Source organism: Haemaphysalis longicornis, unplaced genomic scaffold, assembly GCF_048455015.1.
Source record: "Haemaphysalis longicornis isolate Haplotype H1 unplaced genomic scaffold, Haemaphysalis longicornis Haplotype H1 scaffold_6, whole genome shotgun sequence".
NCBI lineage: Eukaryota > Metazoa > Arthropoda > Arachnida > Ixodida > Ixodidae > Haemaphysalis > Haemaphysalis longicornis.
The window spans coordinates 12206876-12223831 of record NW_027526407.1 but is presented as its reverse complement, the minus strand read 5'-3'; the positions used below and the strand labels follow the sequence as shown (position 1 = coordinate 12223831).

The 16956-nt window shown below is 48.3% G+C and overlaps 1 protein-coding gene across 1 annotated transcript; it reads left to right on the top strand.

Moving 5' to 3' along the window:
• The first annotated feature begins 1367 nt into the window (after positions 1-1367).
• LOC144141837 (uncharacterized) lies at positions 1368-12910 on the top strand. The gene is made up of 2 exons (XM_077673323.1): positions 1368-1799; positions 11891-12910. Exons 1-2 carry the CDS (start codon positions 1368-1370, stop codon positions 12908-12910), a joined length of 1452 nt encoding a protein of 483 aa, XP_077529449.1.
• Positions 12911-16956: the final 4046 nt, after the last annotated feature.

Here is a 16956-nt window from a genome sequence, read left to right as displayed (position 1 = left end):
CACTTGTTTGGATAGTCGTAAAATGTCCAAGCACTCCGGCGCTCCGCTAGCAGATCAGCCGGCGGGTCATTTTGTAAAAAATTCGACAGGTGGCGACGTATGCATTAGCGTGTCGCTACGCAAAACTGATGAGACGCTCCACTAAAACTTTCCTCGCGGTTGTTTACGTAGCGGGACGCAAAATTTTAGCGTTTAGCATATGCAAATACAACAAACGCTGTACTGAAACTCTCTATTAGCAGCAAAATAGCGTGCGTACGTGAGGCCGCTTGCGTTTCCGACATGGAGGCATGTAGAGCAAGGCGGAGGAAATATTTTTCGCTTTCGATGAACCAAGTTCTTTCCCCCCGTGTTTTAAATACGTCAAATGGTTAGAATGTCGCCCTCATGCAGCTCTGTGTCGTCGTCACATCGCTGACTGTCCGAATGAAGCTTGGGGCTAAGCAAAAAAGGCAACGACCGGAGCTGCGTGTGTGTGCATGGCCTCCTGTGTGTAGTGGACGCGTTCGTTTCGCGATGAAATGAGACGTTGTACTTCTGCGGGTGAATAGGGCTTCCAATGGTCTGGATTGTCTTTCTCGAGCGGCGTACGACACAACCTCGCATGGGGTATGTGCAGTGTGCAAGCCTTCTCGGCTTGCGCGCCAGAGTGAAGTGACTTGCTGTTCGTCCCCGCAAACCGGGTGCGAGGCGATTGCCGAATTTACGACAGGCAGGAGGAGGCAACCGATCGTCTGTCAATCGTGGTTCAGACTTGCAACGCATGTTGTGACATTGTGCTCATTCGAAACGCATCTCTGGATTGTTTTGAAGTTGAATAATATCTATGCCTCACACCCGGGCATTCGGCTCAGGGCGTTCTCTGCGATTGCACGAAAGAAGTGCCACGAGGTTCGATGCTCTCTTTATGGTACGTACTCACGTAAGATAATATCCCTGTCGGGTTATCGCCGTGTTGCATTCAATACAAACTGTTAAGCGTTTGTTTACACTTGTTTATTTTGTCGTAAAATGTCCAAGCACTCCGGCACTCCGCTGGCAGATGAGCCGGCGAGCCGACGCTGAGCAGACAACACATCTCTTTCCCGGAAATGCGTGAAAAAGCCGCCCAATAGCAGGATGTCTAGCTCATGACGAGCATCTGGGAATCGATGACGTAGACATGTGAAAATGGCGGCGTCCAAAAACACGAAGGGAAGGGTGAGAAAAAAGCGACCAACTTTGCAACAAAAGTGGGAGCTTTCCGCTGCACGTAAAAGAGTAATACTTGGCACAGCTGACGTTGACGACCCAATCTAAACGATTGCGCTGGTTCATTTAGTGTGCTCAAAACCGCTTTCAGGGCCCCTTTAATAGTTCTCGACTTAATGGCACATGCCGTGTTCTTCAACGCTATTCGCGAATGCTGCGCGTCTATTATTAGTATAGCACAAAGACTGGGAATAACCGTGCAGATCAAGCTGACCAGTCGGGAAGCCGTGGACAGAGGCGAACGCAAGGTCATCGTGATCATCACCATCTGGACCATTGCCGCTCTGGTGGGAATCCTGTTAGGTGCACTTCTCGTCAGGATTCTTGGCCCCGATGAGACTGGAGAGCGCCAGACACCAAGGGCGACCACAAAGACTTCGCCATCGGTGGAGTTGCCATCTCGTTCCTCCGCGTCGCCATCGGTGGAGTTGCCATCTCCTTCCTCCACGTCCGTCCTTCCCTCGCCAACTCCGATAGAACCAGAGCCTGCAGTCAACCGCAACGTTTGCTATGCTCAGCACTGCCTCAAGTCGTCCCGCCAACTACAGGTACGCGTTCAGTTTTTGCAGCTCTGCTATGTCCATTAAAGATGTCCTGCACCACTTACCATCGACTACTAGGAATGTATTTAGGGGTAAAGCCTATTGTCCCAGCAATCTCCACCCGCAAGAATTATGAAAATCCGTTCACTATCACCAAAAACTACGCGAGATGAGAAAGCGCGCATAATGGTTCCCTCTCGACTCGACCGCGGACAACGCGATGAAAGCTGCGCGCTCTCTCCCGGAGGCGTATTCCCAAACCATATCCCTTAGGGGCCCAGGCCGACCACACCCCCTAAACAGGGGCGCAGCCAATGAGGTTAAAAAATTGCAATTTTTTAACCTCCTTGGACGCAGCACCGTGACGTCTGTACCTATATGTGCGCGACTTCATGCGAGGTGGATTTTTTCTTTTTTCCCCCTCCCCTCGTTTCGGCTGCTTTGCGGGCGGCCGATGGTTTCGTCCGTGGGCAACTTGTGATGTACTATTTATATTTTTATTCCCGCTATTTCTTGTTTATAAATTTGTATACTTTTTTGCGTGTGTGTGTCTTACACTTGAGGCACGAGCTGTGACACAATGATGGCGAATTAAAAGGCCAGACACTACAGAAATATATATATGTGGTAGCTAAAAATGCGTCGCAGGAAACAGACACAAACTGCTCATCTATACCCATCAGTGGATCTCTAAAAGTGACAATTTTTTGCCGCTATTTGGACTCCGAGATCACTATCGCAAAAATAGTGCGCCAAGGAGATAACTTTTTTACTTAGTTTTATCTCTGCTGTGACTACCGTGACTTCAAGCTCACGGGCAACTACTCATTAGTCCCAGCGAAAAGAATATACGTATCTGAGTGAGTGTAACACTGCATTAAATGAGAGGCCATTGGGCCCTGGGGGAGCAAGGATGATGAGAAAAGGGGAAGGTCACAACTCGCACAATGAACACAGTTGCAGTCTTGGGGTCCTAATCGCAAAATGAACCCATTAAAGGGACACTGAAGTGATTTGTAAACAATGCGGGATTACGAGCGCAAATTGTAGTCCGGAGTCCCTAGGCCCTGTTTCGACCACTCTGAGCGCGTTTACGCGAATTTATTTATTAGAAAAATCAATTCGAAAATGCTGTCCTCCTTTCTGCACTCTCACCCATTTTCTTTGGCGTTTTCGTGTGACGTCAGCAGGAGAGGAGCTGGCAATTGGCTGCGCTACTGCACGTCTCGCCGACCTTCCGCGACCGAGTCAGTCGGCCCAACGTTTAGTCCGCCGGCCGCCGACGGGCCATGGCAATACGCTCGATCAGTTGAAACTATAAGCCACAACACGTTTGTGAATGGAAGAATGTGCCTTTCTTTACTTCGTTAGTTTGTATCTAGCTCCAAGTCAAGGTCGCTTCACACAAGCGCTGCCCAAGCGACGCTTCGCTGACTGGTACGCCAGTAGGAAAATATAAGGCCTCTTGAAGGGGTAGAAGAGTCAGCGAAGTCAATATAGGTACTAAGGAAATAAAATCAACTGATATTTTTTACCGTACAGCGTAAACTAGGGTGCGGGAAGCACTTTTTTGCGCTGGGCGAACAAGCACAGCGGTCAGGAGCACGACTACGCATCTGCGAACGCTTTTCCGTCTAAGCAATGCAATTGCTAGACGTGAGCTATTGTGGAAACTCGGGGGACGCTTAATGCACGAGCGCAATACAACAAATAGTCACCTAAGCTGCTTGAAATACTAAAACTAAATGAAAGTGTAAACTGGTTATACATTATATACCTTATATTTCCACCTTCCGCAGCGCTCTCGCCCGTGGCCGTGTGGTTTGGTGCGCTAGGTATATAATCGCAAGTCTTTTGCCCGTCACAAGTTCAAATCCCCGCGGGCACAAGCTTTTTTTTTTTTTTTTATAAGGTAACTTTTCCGTTTTTCGCAGATGTTTTCTATACTGAGTTCGCCTTTTTTTGGGCCGCAACGTTCACTGCTCCACGAACTAGCCCGCAGAACTCGCGCAGCCTGGCACTGGCGCGCTAGCGAGTTCTCGTTGGCATGCTGTTGCCATAAGCACCAACTGCTTGCGGGCAGTGGGCACAGGCCAGAATCAACAGACCCTTGGCCTGGTGCGAACACACTTTTTACGATACAGGCATGAGTGAGGCAAGCTCCAAATATGGGGGAAAAGCGCATGCATTTGTGCGTCTGCGGGGACGCGGAGGGCGTTTCATGCACGCGTAGGCCTCGGCTAGTGAATGCTACGATTCCAAGCCGTCCTGGGAGGCTTATCTTATGCATTTTACAGCCGACAACATGGCAGAAGCGCGGTACTACGATCACTGGGATATTGAGAATGCCCATCCAACGACGCCATCGGATGTCAAACATGTTGTTTTACAGAACCAAAACCGAAACCGAAACTTGTTTGATTGCTAACCTTGGGCATCGTCCAATCGCGGGGCCCCCTCCTCTCAACGTCACAGCTTAGTTGGTGCGGCCGCCGCAAACCGCGCATGGTAGTTTTTCTTCTTTCGCGCTTTGTAAAATAATTACCGCTTTGTCAACCGGATAAACGATGAAAAGTGTGCTAATTTGAGCCAGTCTATGCAGTGCAAGCAAAAACGGGAGCTTGACAAATTCACTTCAGTGTCCCTTTAAAGTCAGTCAGTGGCAGCAAAACGCACAGTTCACACTTAAATGTACAGTTCACACTGTGGACAATGCGGTTCACACTGAAACAGTGCACGCTGCAGACAGTTCACATTGTATACCGAACGGGGAAGTCGGCTAGGCTGCTACACCAATTTGTAGAGTCTGTTTTCAAGGGCGTACTTGGTAATTACTTCTAGTGCGGTGTGATCGTCACGGACCCGACTAACATATTCCTGTTCAGTCGCAGGGGCAGGACCTAGAGTTAAAAGCTGGTGGTGATTACGGTCGAATAATGGACAGAGCCAAATTAAGCGGTAACGATTTGGTGTGCCTTCGCGATTACACGGGGGGCATCAGCGCCATTCGGATCCTGCTGGAGCTGGCTATTTATAAATAACGTATCTTATGCAGCAAAATCTCTGTGTGCATGAAGCACAAATTGTTAAAAATCACTAATCGACATTGGCAACAGCGTGAGTGGTAGCACGCATGATTACTGATATCAAACTCGGCCTGATGGCTTCAGTGAAGAGACTGTGGTCAATAGCCCTGTACAGAAGACATATATCAAACTCCTCGAGTACTTCAGTTGCTGTACAATCCAACTATTACTTAGCTCTTGGTTGGTATATATTTTCGATATTGTTTCCCTAAATTGTTATGACCAGCAGTGCAAATTATGCGGAATTCATGACCGAGTGTAAAACGTCTACGTTTGAGCTGGTGTCTTTCTTATCAATATATCAACCTTGCAAGAACGATTCCCACCTTCCATTGCTGTTAACAAAATGTCAATGTTTTCCTCAGTGACACTGTTCCTGATAAAGAATAATGCAAAAGTTAATGTTGACGAAATTCAATGTAATAGTGCTTATGAAAGTGCCAAAATGTAGCAGCTCATGCAGCTGTAATATTTCGCAAGAGTAGGACAGTTTGTAAATTTAGTCATGGGTAATTGGCTGCCTTTCTTGTAATCCTTACCTGCAGCGCCGAATCGTGTTTTGAGGTTTGTATATAGTGAAAGAGCACCCAACTCAATTGTATACCCTTCTGTGTGCTGTAGAATGAGCTTTCAATGACGGTGTTTGCTTTCCGGACCGTGTATAATTGCCACATGCGCGTGAAAGCGTCCATCCGCGCTCGCGCACTTCGAGCACTGAGTCGACCGCTTATCTAGGAACACGATCGGAGGTCAGCGTCAACTTGCAGGTGCGCAAGAAGATCGCGGAGTGATCAGGGGCTCAGGTACAAAAGGTTAGCTTCTACCACATGTGCGTCAGCTTCCCCAGCGCCGCAGGCCATCGCCGCCCACGGAGCGAAACCATCGGCCGCCTGCCAAGCAGTCAAAACGAGGAGAGGGGGCAAAAAGAAAAAAATCCACCTCGCATGAAGTTGCGCACATATAGGTAGAGACGTCACGGTGCTGCGTCCAAGGAGGTTAAAAAATTGCAATTTTTTTAACCTCTTGGGCTGCGCCCCTGCTTAAGGGGTGTGGTCGGCTTGGGCCCCTACGGGATATGGTTTGGGAATACGCCTCCCGGAGAGGGGGGCGGCTCGCGGCGTTCTCTTCCGCGGCCTTCGATATATCACACGCCGAGGAGTTTTCTCCCGTTCTCCGCAACGTGGAGAATCTATTTGCGGTCTGATGCCACAAAAAAGCAGTCAAGGGTGCCTACTCGCAAACGCGCGCTCGGGCTGCTATAGGGCGTTTTTGAAGCAATAAACGTTTGTTGTCGAGTGGTCTAGTTGAAAGGGAACTATTGCGCTCATCACTCAAACTCCGCGCGCACTCAACACACAAAAGAAACGGCAAAACTGTGCCCACAAGGTCAGGCATAAAGTAATTCTTTCGCTCAAGTTAGAGCGGAGACAGACGGTAGAAGCATTAAGATAAGGATAACCCATGCTAGTGTCTGTCTGGTGGTGTCTTCAGGCCTGCTTCAGGTAGACCAATGTAATGTAGTCGTGATCATGGAGCTCTTTTGCTGCATGACGCTAATGCATGACCCAATGGATTCCTTTGTCGCAGTATAGCGACCAAGACCCTAAACAGGCAAGGCTGATGGTCGACACGACCGACGTGTACGTGCGTGAACATCCAAGTATTTTTTGTGAAAAACCACGCTTTCACACACCGAACCCGAATACAGATAATGTGAAGACACACTGCCAAATGTACAATTTCCTAACACCAAGACAGGGGAGCACATATTGTTATAGAGCTGTTTCTAAGGTGGATGTTGTGTCTCGGGATTACAACGGAAAGGAATGACAAAGCGTACTGTAAATATTAAAAGAGGAGGTTTAGGCGGTGACTGTACTGGCTGCTACCTGATCTGTTCGCTGGGTTGTTCGTGGAAGTCACCACAGTAAAAAAAACTCATTTTATAAATCGAGACCGTGTCACGTTGTCGAGGTGTTGGATAAGAGCTCTCTGGACCCTATGAACCCAGCGAAATCCTAATTTCTCCGTCGGAGTAGGCGAATAGCCGGCTTGCCTTTGGACCCGACGGACATTGCGCCTCGGAACGGAGAAAACCCTTCCGCAGTGGTGGGCAATGGTGGGGGTCCCAGGGAACCACGGAAGGACTCCGGGAAAAATGACGAAGATGTGGAGGAATAGCTGAAACACATTGAAAGGATGATCAAATACAATATCCGGTACACAGCAGCGCAACCAGCCTATGAAGTGTTTTATCTCATAGAAACAGTCTTGGTCTGGTTTGAAAACAATGAAGCAAAGATCACGACATGGGCGATGTTTGTCGAGGAGCTGAAGAAATGTTTTGGCGACTCCACTTCCCGCAGCGAAAAGGCCGAACAGATGCTCGCGCAGCGAGTCCAGGTGCGAGGTGACGTTTGTACAGCATACATACAAGACGTCCTTATTAAACTATGCACTCTTGTACACCCGTCCATAACTGAGGAGGACAAGGTGGGCCACTTACTAAATGGCATAGCGGAGGACGTGTACAACTTCTTGATTACAAAGGAAAACCTAGCTTGTGCAGCAGATGTGGTCAACCACTGCTGCACATTTCTGGCTCTCGGGCGTTGACGGATTTCCCACAAATTTGGCCGTCTTACTAGTGATGGCACTGTTGCTGTCGTGGACACTTGTCGGTCTCAGAATATCGCATCCGAAGTTCGGCGTATTATAAGAGGACTATGGTAGTAAGGTCAAGCATAAACCGCCGACCCACCGGCCTATTCAGGGCCTCCTGCCAATCGCGCGCACCACCACTGCGCCGTTCAAGAGCCTTGCCTTCAAGTCCCAGTCGGAGCTTCCGAGCGCCGTACCTGTGACTGGGCTACGAATCAGTCTTGCATAGTCATTGGTGGCCACCCACGCCAAGTCCAAGCAGCCCGCTACCCTCAACAAGGCCACCAATACCACTCTCGTGAGCCACCTGTGTTCTTTTTCTGTGGTGTCAGGGAGCAAGCACACCGCTCGCTTCTGTCGCTGTCGCAAATAGCAAGTTTCTCGGTCCTTCGGCCGTTTTACACCCACACGACGTGACGGCACAATGCACCCATCTCCGCCCAGCCGCCGCCTCCCGCCAGAGCGGTCGCCGTCGTCTTGCCGCCGGTCCGCGCTCCCGCCCCTGGGAAAATGGTGCGGCCGACAGGGGCCAGGTCGAGGAGCGGTCGGTTTTACCAAATCCCCTGTCAGTAGTAACGGTAGCGAACAAGCTTGTTTTTTTTTGTGTTTACGGTGTGAACGCAACTGCTTTGGTGGATACTAGTGCTATAATTGGTTACAACTCAAGAACGGCACAACCTCATGTAGTGTATCACTCCGCCAAAGCGCCCGATCCGTGACGTCAGTGCGCGTGCGTTTTAAAAGGGGTTAGCTATGAATGCGTGATATCGTCTGCCTTGTCTCACGCAGTTTGTTTGTCGTCACTGGAGTCGTTTATAAGCATATTAAGTCCAAAAAATCGCGGGAACGGTGTGAACGCCACTGCTTTGGTGGTTACTAGTGCTATACTCGGTTACAACTCAAGAACGGCACCACCTCATGTAGTGTATCACTCCGCCAAAGCGCCGGACCCGTGACGTCAGTGCGCGTGCGTTTTGAAAGGGGTTTGCTATGAATGCGTGATATCGTCTGCCTTGTCTCACGCAGTTTGTTTGTCGTCACTGGAGTCGTTTATAAGCATATTAAGTCCAAAAAATCAAGGGAACGGCTCACGCCATGTTCAAAATATTCCCAGTAACGCCCTACTTGCGCCGCGCGGAGAAACATCCGGCTACGGTGATAAGGCACAGCGGCAACTTCCGATGCCGTTCTTAAGTTGTCACCGAGTATAGTGGGTCAATGATGAGCTTGTCGTTTAAGAATCGCCTTGGACATAAAGTTATGTTTGAGTGGGATGGAACTGGACACTTCCATGGTGTTGGTGGTGAGCCTTTCTGGACAGTTGGAATTATCTTGGCAGAAATTGTGCTTGGCAGAGACACCTTCAGAACTGAGTTGACCATATTGTAATATTCAATGCAAAACTTAGTCTGGGTATCGACTTTTTGAAAGTATGTCGGGCAAAATGGTATTGCGGCGAAAAACTTCATAGCGAAGTGTATTGGCTGTCTGTGTGGAGAACGCTACCAAAACAGTAAAGGAGTGTTCGCTATTCCCGACGACACGCTATGCGGATAACACGTTGATGACACGTCTATGTCAGCTATGTTCGTTTCCATTAAGGCTGCCTGATATGAACACAACGCTAAAGGAAAATGTTTTCGTACCTCGGGCTTTTGTTTATCAGGAGGGTGACTTTCCTCACGTGTGGACAGTGGATGCAAGTTCGGAACCTGCACTTCTCCATTATGGCCTCATGCTCACCACATTAGATGAGAATTCATACACTTCACTGGACGCCATTTCCCTGTGTTACGCTGCAACTAATTTGAAACCGCACTACACGTCCCATTTCATAAAAATGATTAACAAATCATTGCCGTCTGACCGACGACACGCAGTGCAAGAATTGCTGGCTCGGCACGCTTCGGTGCGTGATTGCGCAAGTTAGCCTCCTCCGCGCGGAGTCTCTAACGCAACATCAAATTTACACCGGTGATACACCATCCATTCGGCAGACACCTTACCGCGTCTTCTGCTGAGAGCAGTGCTGCAAGTAAGAAAACAGTGGAAATGCTTCGGAAACGTGTAATAGAGGAATCTACCAGCCCATGGGCTGCCCCTATAATACTATTCAGAAAGAGAGAGCACGTGGAGATTTTGCTTTGACTACAGTAGACTAAATAATGTGACGAAGAAGGATGTGTACCCACTTCCGCGAATTGATGACGCCACCGACTGACTGCACTCTGCCTTCCACTTTTCTTCAGTTGATCTTCGATCGGGCTACTAGCAATTTCCTATGCACCCGGGGGACGCATAGAAGACAATATTTGCCACACCAGATGGCTTGTTCGAATTTAATTTGATGCCGCTAAGCCTATGCGATGCGCGTGGAACATTCGAAAGATTCATGGACAGTGTCCTGTGGGGCCTCAAGTGCGAAATCTGAGTGTGTGATTTAGATGACGTAAAATTATCAGCAGGACGTTCGACCAGCACAACCAGGAAATAAATGTTCTATAGCGCATCGCAGAGGCTGGCCTGGTCCTGAACTCAAAGACGTGCGATTTCGGAGAGCGCCAGGCACTTGTGCGTTGCTTTCTTGTTGACCGCGACGGAATCAGGCCCGATCCACAAACGTTTGCTGCAGTTCGTGAAATTCAAAAGCCCGAACACTTAAACACCTGCGGGCCTTTCTTGGACTGTGCTCGTACTTTCTTCGGTTCATCAAAGACTTCGCAAAGATCGCCTGTACTCTTTCAACTCTTCTTCGTAAAGACGCGCCCTTTGTGGGGTCTCCTGAATGCGACTCATCGTTCACTGAGATCAAACATTTGTTAAAATCCGGTCCTGTGTTGCGCCACTTGGACCTCACGGCCCCTATTGAGATCCAGTCATACGACAGCGGAATAATCGGTGGGGCTGTTCTGGTGCAACCGCGTGGAGGTGCCAAAAGCGCTGTTGCCTATGCAAGTCGTACCGTCAATAAAGCAGAGCGTAACAACACTGTGACAGAATTCAAATCTCTTGCTATGAATTTCGCCATTCAACAGGTCCTCCGCTACGTTTATGGGCGTTATTCTACAATTGTGACAGGCCATAAATCCCTGTGCTGTCTTCTCGGACTACGCGACGCCTCCGGTCGACTCTCTCGCTGGTCTTCATGGTTTCAGGATTTAGGTTTCACCATTTTCTACATGTGCTGGCACCGCCACACCAACGCTGACTTTTTGTACCGCCTGACAAAGAGCACTATGACGATTCCTTCGGTTCCATATCGAACACGCTCACTGAAGCACTCGCGTGTCAGGAAGCGCACCAAAAATACCAATCGTAAACTTCATCGCTCCTGGTCCGAGTAGGTTTGTTCTGGAGATGGAATTTTTCCTCCGATGGTGCTCGTTTTCTGCTTGTCGTTCCTGAGAGCCTTCGCCAGGTTGTCCAACATGTTATGCACTACGACGTAACCTCAGGCCATGTTGGCTTTCCCTTATCTTTTACCGACTCCGGCACTGTATCTACTGGCCTCGTCTCCGGAAGACGACGAAGCAGTACGTCGCCGGCTGTAAGCTTTACAAGCGCTGTACAAGCTTCCCACTGTTCCTCATTCAGTGCCTTTGCATCCGGTGAGCACGCCGGCTTCACCTTTTGAAAAGTAGGAGTTGACCTGCCTGGGACGTTTCCCAAATGAGGCAATCGGTGGATAATTGTGTGTCGATTACCTGAAAGATATGTCGAAACGACTGCTCTGCCATCCTGTTACAGCTTCGGAAGTAGCACACGTTTTCCTGCACGTCATCATACTCTGCCATAGTGCAGTTCGTGTGGTTAAAGGTGATCGCGGACGAAACTTCACTGCGGAATATCAGGTTCTGTGAGCACTTCGGAGGGCACGTGGGTTCCCCGTACGAGTATGTGTGGTTTTTCAAGAATGAACGGTAGGAGATTGACGGCCGTACATGTCGTTTGAGTCGACCTTCGCCTGCTTAGCGACCTATTCCTTCTGAATGAAGCTGTCTATTCCTCATTGGTAGCGACCATCCCATCATCAAAACACACCGCTGGAAAGCGTACTTTAACACAATAGGTTTCACCATATCATGGGTAATGATAACTGAATGTACAACAAGTGACTCAAAAAACCAACGCTTCCCGTGGTCGTAATCTAACCTCGGTGTGTCGCGTTATTACGCCGACGTCATTCTGACATAGTCGAAGTGGTTTGGATTTGAACATTAACTTTCACTTAGGTTGCTTTGGAGAAACCTTCGGGTTTTAAACACCTGTCTCTTTGAAATGGGGCACAAATTCTTTTCCGCACAGATGAACTAACCAGAGGGACAAATTCTGTTACTTTGTTGCATTCAGGAGTGGCTGAGTCCGTTGGCCGACCCATGCCGGGAGTGGACGGAGCACGTGTGCGGCCTCTTCGAAGGGCCTTCCCCCAGTGTCATGGACGATCTGGAGTCCAGGATCAGCGCACTAGTTGAACAGGCAGCTCTTGAGTTAGCAAAGGCGTCGTTTTCGTCCATTGCCCCGTCACAGAGCCCTTCCGACGCCCGCCTCAAGGCGGCCAGGCTGCTGCTCGCTTGCAGGTCTGCGGCTGACGGTGTCCTGGTAGCCAACGAGTCTCACGTACTGCGCGACTTTATGGCTCAGCACAAGCTGATCTTCACGGACTCCGAACCGCCGGTGAATGGAGACGTGGCTCTGGAGCTCCACGTCAAGTTCGCGTTCACGTACGGGCTAAGCGGGCTCATTAGTCTAGGCCCTGGAGTTGGTCATCGGACATTAGAGCTCGATGTGGACAAAACAATAAACGCGAGGATTGTGGCATTTACTGGTTCCCTGACGCCTGAGCTGGAAGACTACATGAGTATCCTCAGCCAACGACTGGGGAAAAATCAGGCATCTGCGGACATGCTTCGCATCCTACACTTCGACGTCAAAAGGGCCATGAATTCCGCGGTGGCTAGCGCGAAGCGCAAACCCTCAGGCGGCGATTTTCGAAATGGCGTTGTGGAGATCAGACCAGCTGATTTGGTGTTCGCCAATGTGAGCCGTGGCTCCTTCGCCGATGCTCTACAGAAGGTGACTCCGTATCCGAGGGACGCACACGTAGAAGCTACCGTCCTTGCGCTGCACTTGCTGGATGTCGTGTGGAGTGAGTTGACGCCAGCAGAAATCGTGACGTGGACGGCGTGTGGCGTGCTTCACGAGTTCATCGATTTTGCCGACCCGGATGTGCGTCAGCTCCTGATCCTGCGCGAGGAGGACTTGCGACAGAAGTGTGACCGTCGTGTCCGTCACGTGATGCCCTTGGCGTTCGCGGCTGTGGGGCTCCTCAATGCCCCGACAAGGAGAATCCAGGTTCGTGTCAGTGAGTGAGTCGTGCAATGGATGATTGAAACCATCAAGCAAATTATCAGGCAATATTCAGATAATCAATTTTTATGTATTCAATAATATTTTCAATGAACAATATCTATTTGGTAATTAACCGCTGGATCAGTCACATAATTGTGAAATGAAGGAATAGTTCTTGAGTCGGGACCATTCAGGTTACTTTTTTGGGGAGCTGTTTAATCCCAAGATGCAAAGTAGAAGGTCTTATGATGGACAATTTTAGATAAGACAAAATATGATAAGATAAAACTTTATTTCCGAGAAGCGGGGGCTCCGAAAAAAGTATAAATAATTCACTTGACAAAGTCCGAGCACCGGTTACAGACAGGAAAGGGCATCACAAAGTACATCTTTCAGGAGAAAATCATTTCTGTGGCATAGCTGTACACAGTTACTCACATACACAAATACACAGGCATCATTATACACAATTTTTGCAGTTGTCTGACAAAATATCAGCATAAGAGGTGGCAATGATCAACACTGACACAACAGATGAGGCAGAACGCAGAATGAGGGTCTTGACTGGAAATTTCAGCTCGTACGGGCAAACCAAGGACGTTCGAAAACAAAGCTGTAATCCTAAAAACGAGAGGGCAAAGAACATGCCACCTCAATCTGTGTAAGCCAAACCAACAAATTTCATTTCATTGCCGGGATTTCTGAAGCACCCCCGTCATCAGCGTAATTGACATACTTCGGGAAATACACCATCGCATCGCACGCGAATTTTTCAACGCAGCAGTTACCGGGCAGAAGGGTGAGGATGACGTCAGCACGACATCCGCGAGTGTTCCTTGAGGCAAAGATGGCTAAAGCGCGAAGCCTTTACTCATGCATCTTGAGTCAAAGTCAAAGCCTAAAATCCAAACTGCTGACAGCGTGTCGCAATGTCGCAATGTCGCAATCGGATAGATGTCGGCTTCATAACGCGAGGGACGCAGTTTCGATTCGGGCAACGGGAAGTCGTTTCTTCCTTTCCGAAAGCATCTTCGCATTTCATCATCATCATCATCATCATCATCATGTGCTCTCCAGGCGTGTAAACTGCTTTTCTTTCGTACATTTTTGCTTTCAACGTCACCAGTGAGGCATCCATAGCATCGCTTTAAAAGGACACCATGTATTCCGGGATGATGCTGGTAACTGTCTTCGCAGGGTTAAGGAATGTGCCGCTTTTCCCTGCGTTGAGCAATATTTCATCGCACATATGTACGATTTCTTATTTGTAAATTCACTTGGCCGTCAGCCTTGTATCCAAATTTCTCTGCCGTTCGTGATTTGAAGGCAAAGTTTTCAATGCCTCGCTTGAGCCGAAAATGGAAAACAGAAACGCCCTGCAGAAAAAAAAACTTTAGAGAACGAGTTTCCACAAAGGGCACGTGATGTTGAAGAAACGCGAAGCGCTTAAGAAAAAAACACTTCCCGTAGCCTGAATCGAACCTGGCTCTCTAGCGTTTAGAAGATTAAGACTAGTGGTACCAGGAAAGGTATCTGAGCAACGCCACTGAGGCACGCAAGTCAGCACCGATGGCAGTTTTGGTGTTTATCAGTGTCACGAGATTGCCGCTTCTACGGCCTCGCCACAAACGTCAACCGGGTCGCTTGTTAACAACACTACAGAACATGCAGCAAAACGGCATCTTAAAACACACTTCTAAGGTTAAAATGCTGCTAAACGCGTCATCTTTGATTCGTGTTCGAATTGACGTTAGTCGCTCACTGGCGCAGAACAGGCAGGACAAGTCTACTAGAGTTAATTAAGACGCACAAAAAACGGAATGAACCGTCACAGTGTAAATTATGGCCTAAGAACAAAAAAAAACATTATATGGAATTTCTAAGGATTGGGCGAGTTGGTTTCTATCGACACCACACTTTGGCTTGAAGTTAAAAGAAAAAAACCAAAGACGTATTTTTTAAGAGAAAGGTGGCTACAGCATAAAGCTTTCTATATGCACCTTTAGGCAAAGTGAAAGTTCAATATCTAAATTGCTTCGACCACGTCGGAATGACGCAACCGAATAGTCATGGTTAGTGTCTCTAGATAAGGTTTCAGAGTATCGCCAATGTTTTTCTTCTATTGTTCCATGCCGCCGCCATGATCATGGGTCAGTTCTAATGACGGGACATGAACATGCATGCATTCTGACAAGGAGAGGTGCAAAGCAGTTACCAGGAAACAGAAACTGCAGGATCGGTTAATAACGAGATCAGTGTGTTATGGCGGATATAGTACTATTGTAATTCGGGTAACTACATTGTCTTTGCATAACCATTTGCCAGATTGCACTTCCAGTAAACAAAATAAAACGGAAGATTGGGCGAGTTGCTACATGTTCATAGTAACAGCGCTAACGACACGAGACAAAGAGAATTAAGAGCCATGTTTGTGCCCTCTCCTCATTGCCTCGTGTCGTTAGCGCTGTTACTATAAACAAAATAACACTGTTTCTTGATTAGGGTCAATGTACAATATACAGATAACAATTATTTATTCACTCAGTTTCTTAACGAAATGTCATAATGGGAGAGGTTGTTTTAAAACAAATGCGCCAATATCGACTCAGCCTAAGAAAGAACTCTTCGTATGGCGCTCTTGCAGTTGCTGGCATTCCTGATGTTGCGAGGGGTGTGTAGACTCAGGATCCGGATTGCAGGAGTGACGTGGCACGGCCACTCTGAATTAGTGATGTGAAGAGCGGAAGATGGAGTAACGGAGTTTTCACTACTAAGGAGTGAGATCAAATATCCTGAAAAATATCCCGAAAAAGAAAGGCCTATTTGCTGGACTTCGTGGCACTCTATAAAAAGAATGTAACATCTCGCATTCGGAGTAATACCCCTCATTTTCCTGTGTGATCGTGATTACGTTTTGCGCCTGCAAAACATTAAGAGGTGTTTCCAAGTAGTGGCGTTCGAGACACAGTATTCCAGCATCCGCGAAGCCGCTCGTACGGTCGAACGGAAACGTTAACATAGGCTGGATTTCGGTTAAGGCACTTCGTGCATAAAGAATGTATACGCCGCCTTGTGACTGCAACACAAATCGTGGGCAAAAGTTTTCTTAATGTGTACTTTTGTCGGGTGGAGAGACAGCATAGCGCGTCGTACATCCATTCAAGTACCTCAGAAAACCTGACCATAGAACCTAAAGACAACAAGAAAAAGTTCAGCTGCGAGAATTTTTTGCCCTTTGTGTTTATATAGGATTTGGCTCATTGAACAGCGAACCACAAATTCGTAAAGACTGCTGCGGAAGCCGCAGCCATTACAATATAATCAACTCCTTGTTGCCGGCGTCATTGGAGAAGGTATCAAAGGTAATCATGAGAGGCTTATCGCTAGCAGGGAAATTTTAGCATCATATTTAGGTGTGAGCTTATTATGAAGCGCTTCATTTCAGTAGTTCGAACCCTTCACAGAAGCTTTTTAACCTACACCAAACATTTTCTTTTAGCACTACAAGAATGACTCTTGTGGGCAAAGACGGTGCAGAGAGACGGTGCAAAGAAATACCGACCTTTTTACTTCGCTAAGCGTAATGTCACGCAATGGCAAATCAGTTTACCCACCCTGGCGAGGTTGAAAGTTCCGCGTGCAAAACCTCACAGGTCTGCCTTCCGCCGCGCTGATTCCACATGCTGACAGCAGGCAGTCGTTAAGAACGTTTTACGTAATGTAATGAGGAATACATTTTTTCCTGGCAATGCGGAGCACACTTTCATAGTTGTAAAAATGCGCAGCACATTCTCATAGCTGTAAAAAAATTGGCACAGTTTGCACCTGTGGAGCAAGGCTGGGAAAACGGCAGAGCTGGCGGCCCCTCTGGCTTCGTCACAGACCCGAGGCTGTGGCCCCCCTGACGGATTTCCGAACTGGCCACTGAATTCTCTCCATGACTGGCACGCTCAGGTCATCTTAAAAAATCCGCAGGATTTCAAATCTCTCCCAAAGTGTTACGCGTGAGCACCAGCTAAAACCCCCGGCCACCACCATCGCAATCTCGACGTCTGTAGCGCGAACTC

What these genes read in the sequence shown, in the direction of transcription:
- LOC144141837 (XM_077673323.1), top strand. Translation starts at nt 1,368, where the DNA reads ATGGCACATGCCGTGTTCTTCAACGCTATTCGCGAATGCTGCGCGTCT. An exon ending in AGTCGTCCCGCCAACTACAG is followed by an intron (nt 1,800 to 11,890) that starts GTACGCGTTCAG and finishes TGTTGCATTCAG; the next exon opens with GAGTGGCTGAGTCCGTTGGC.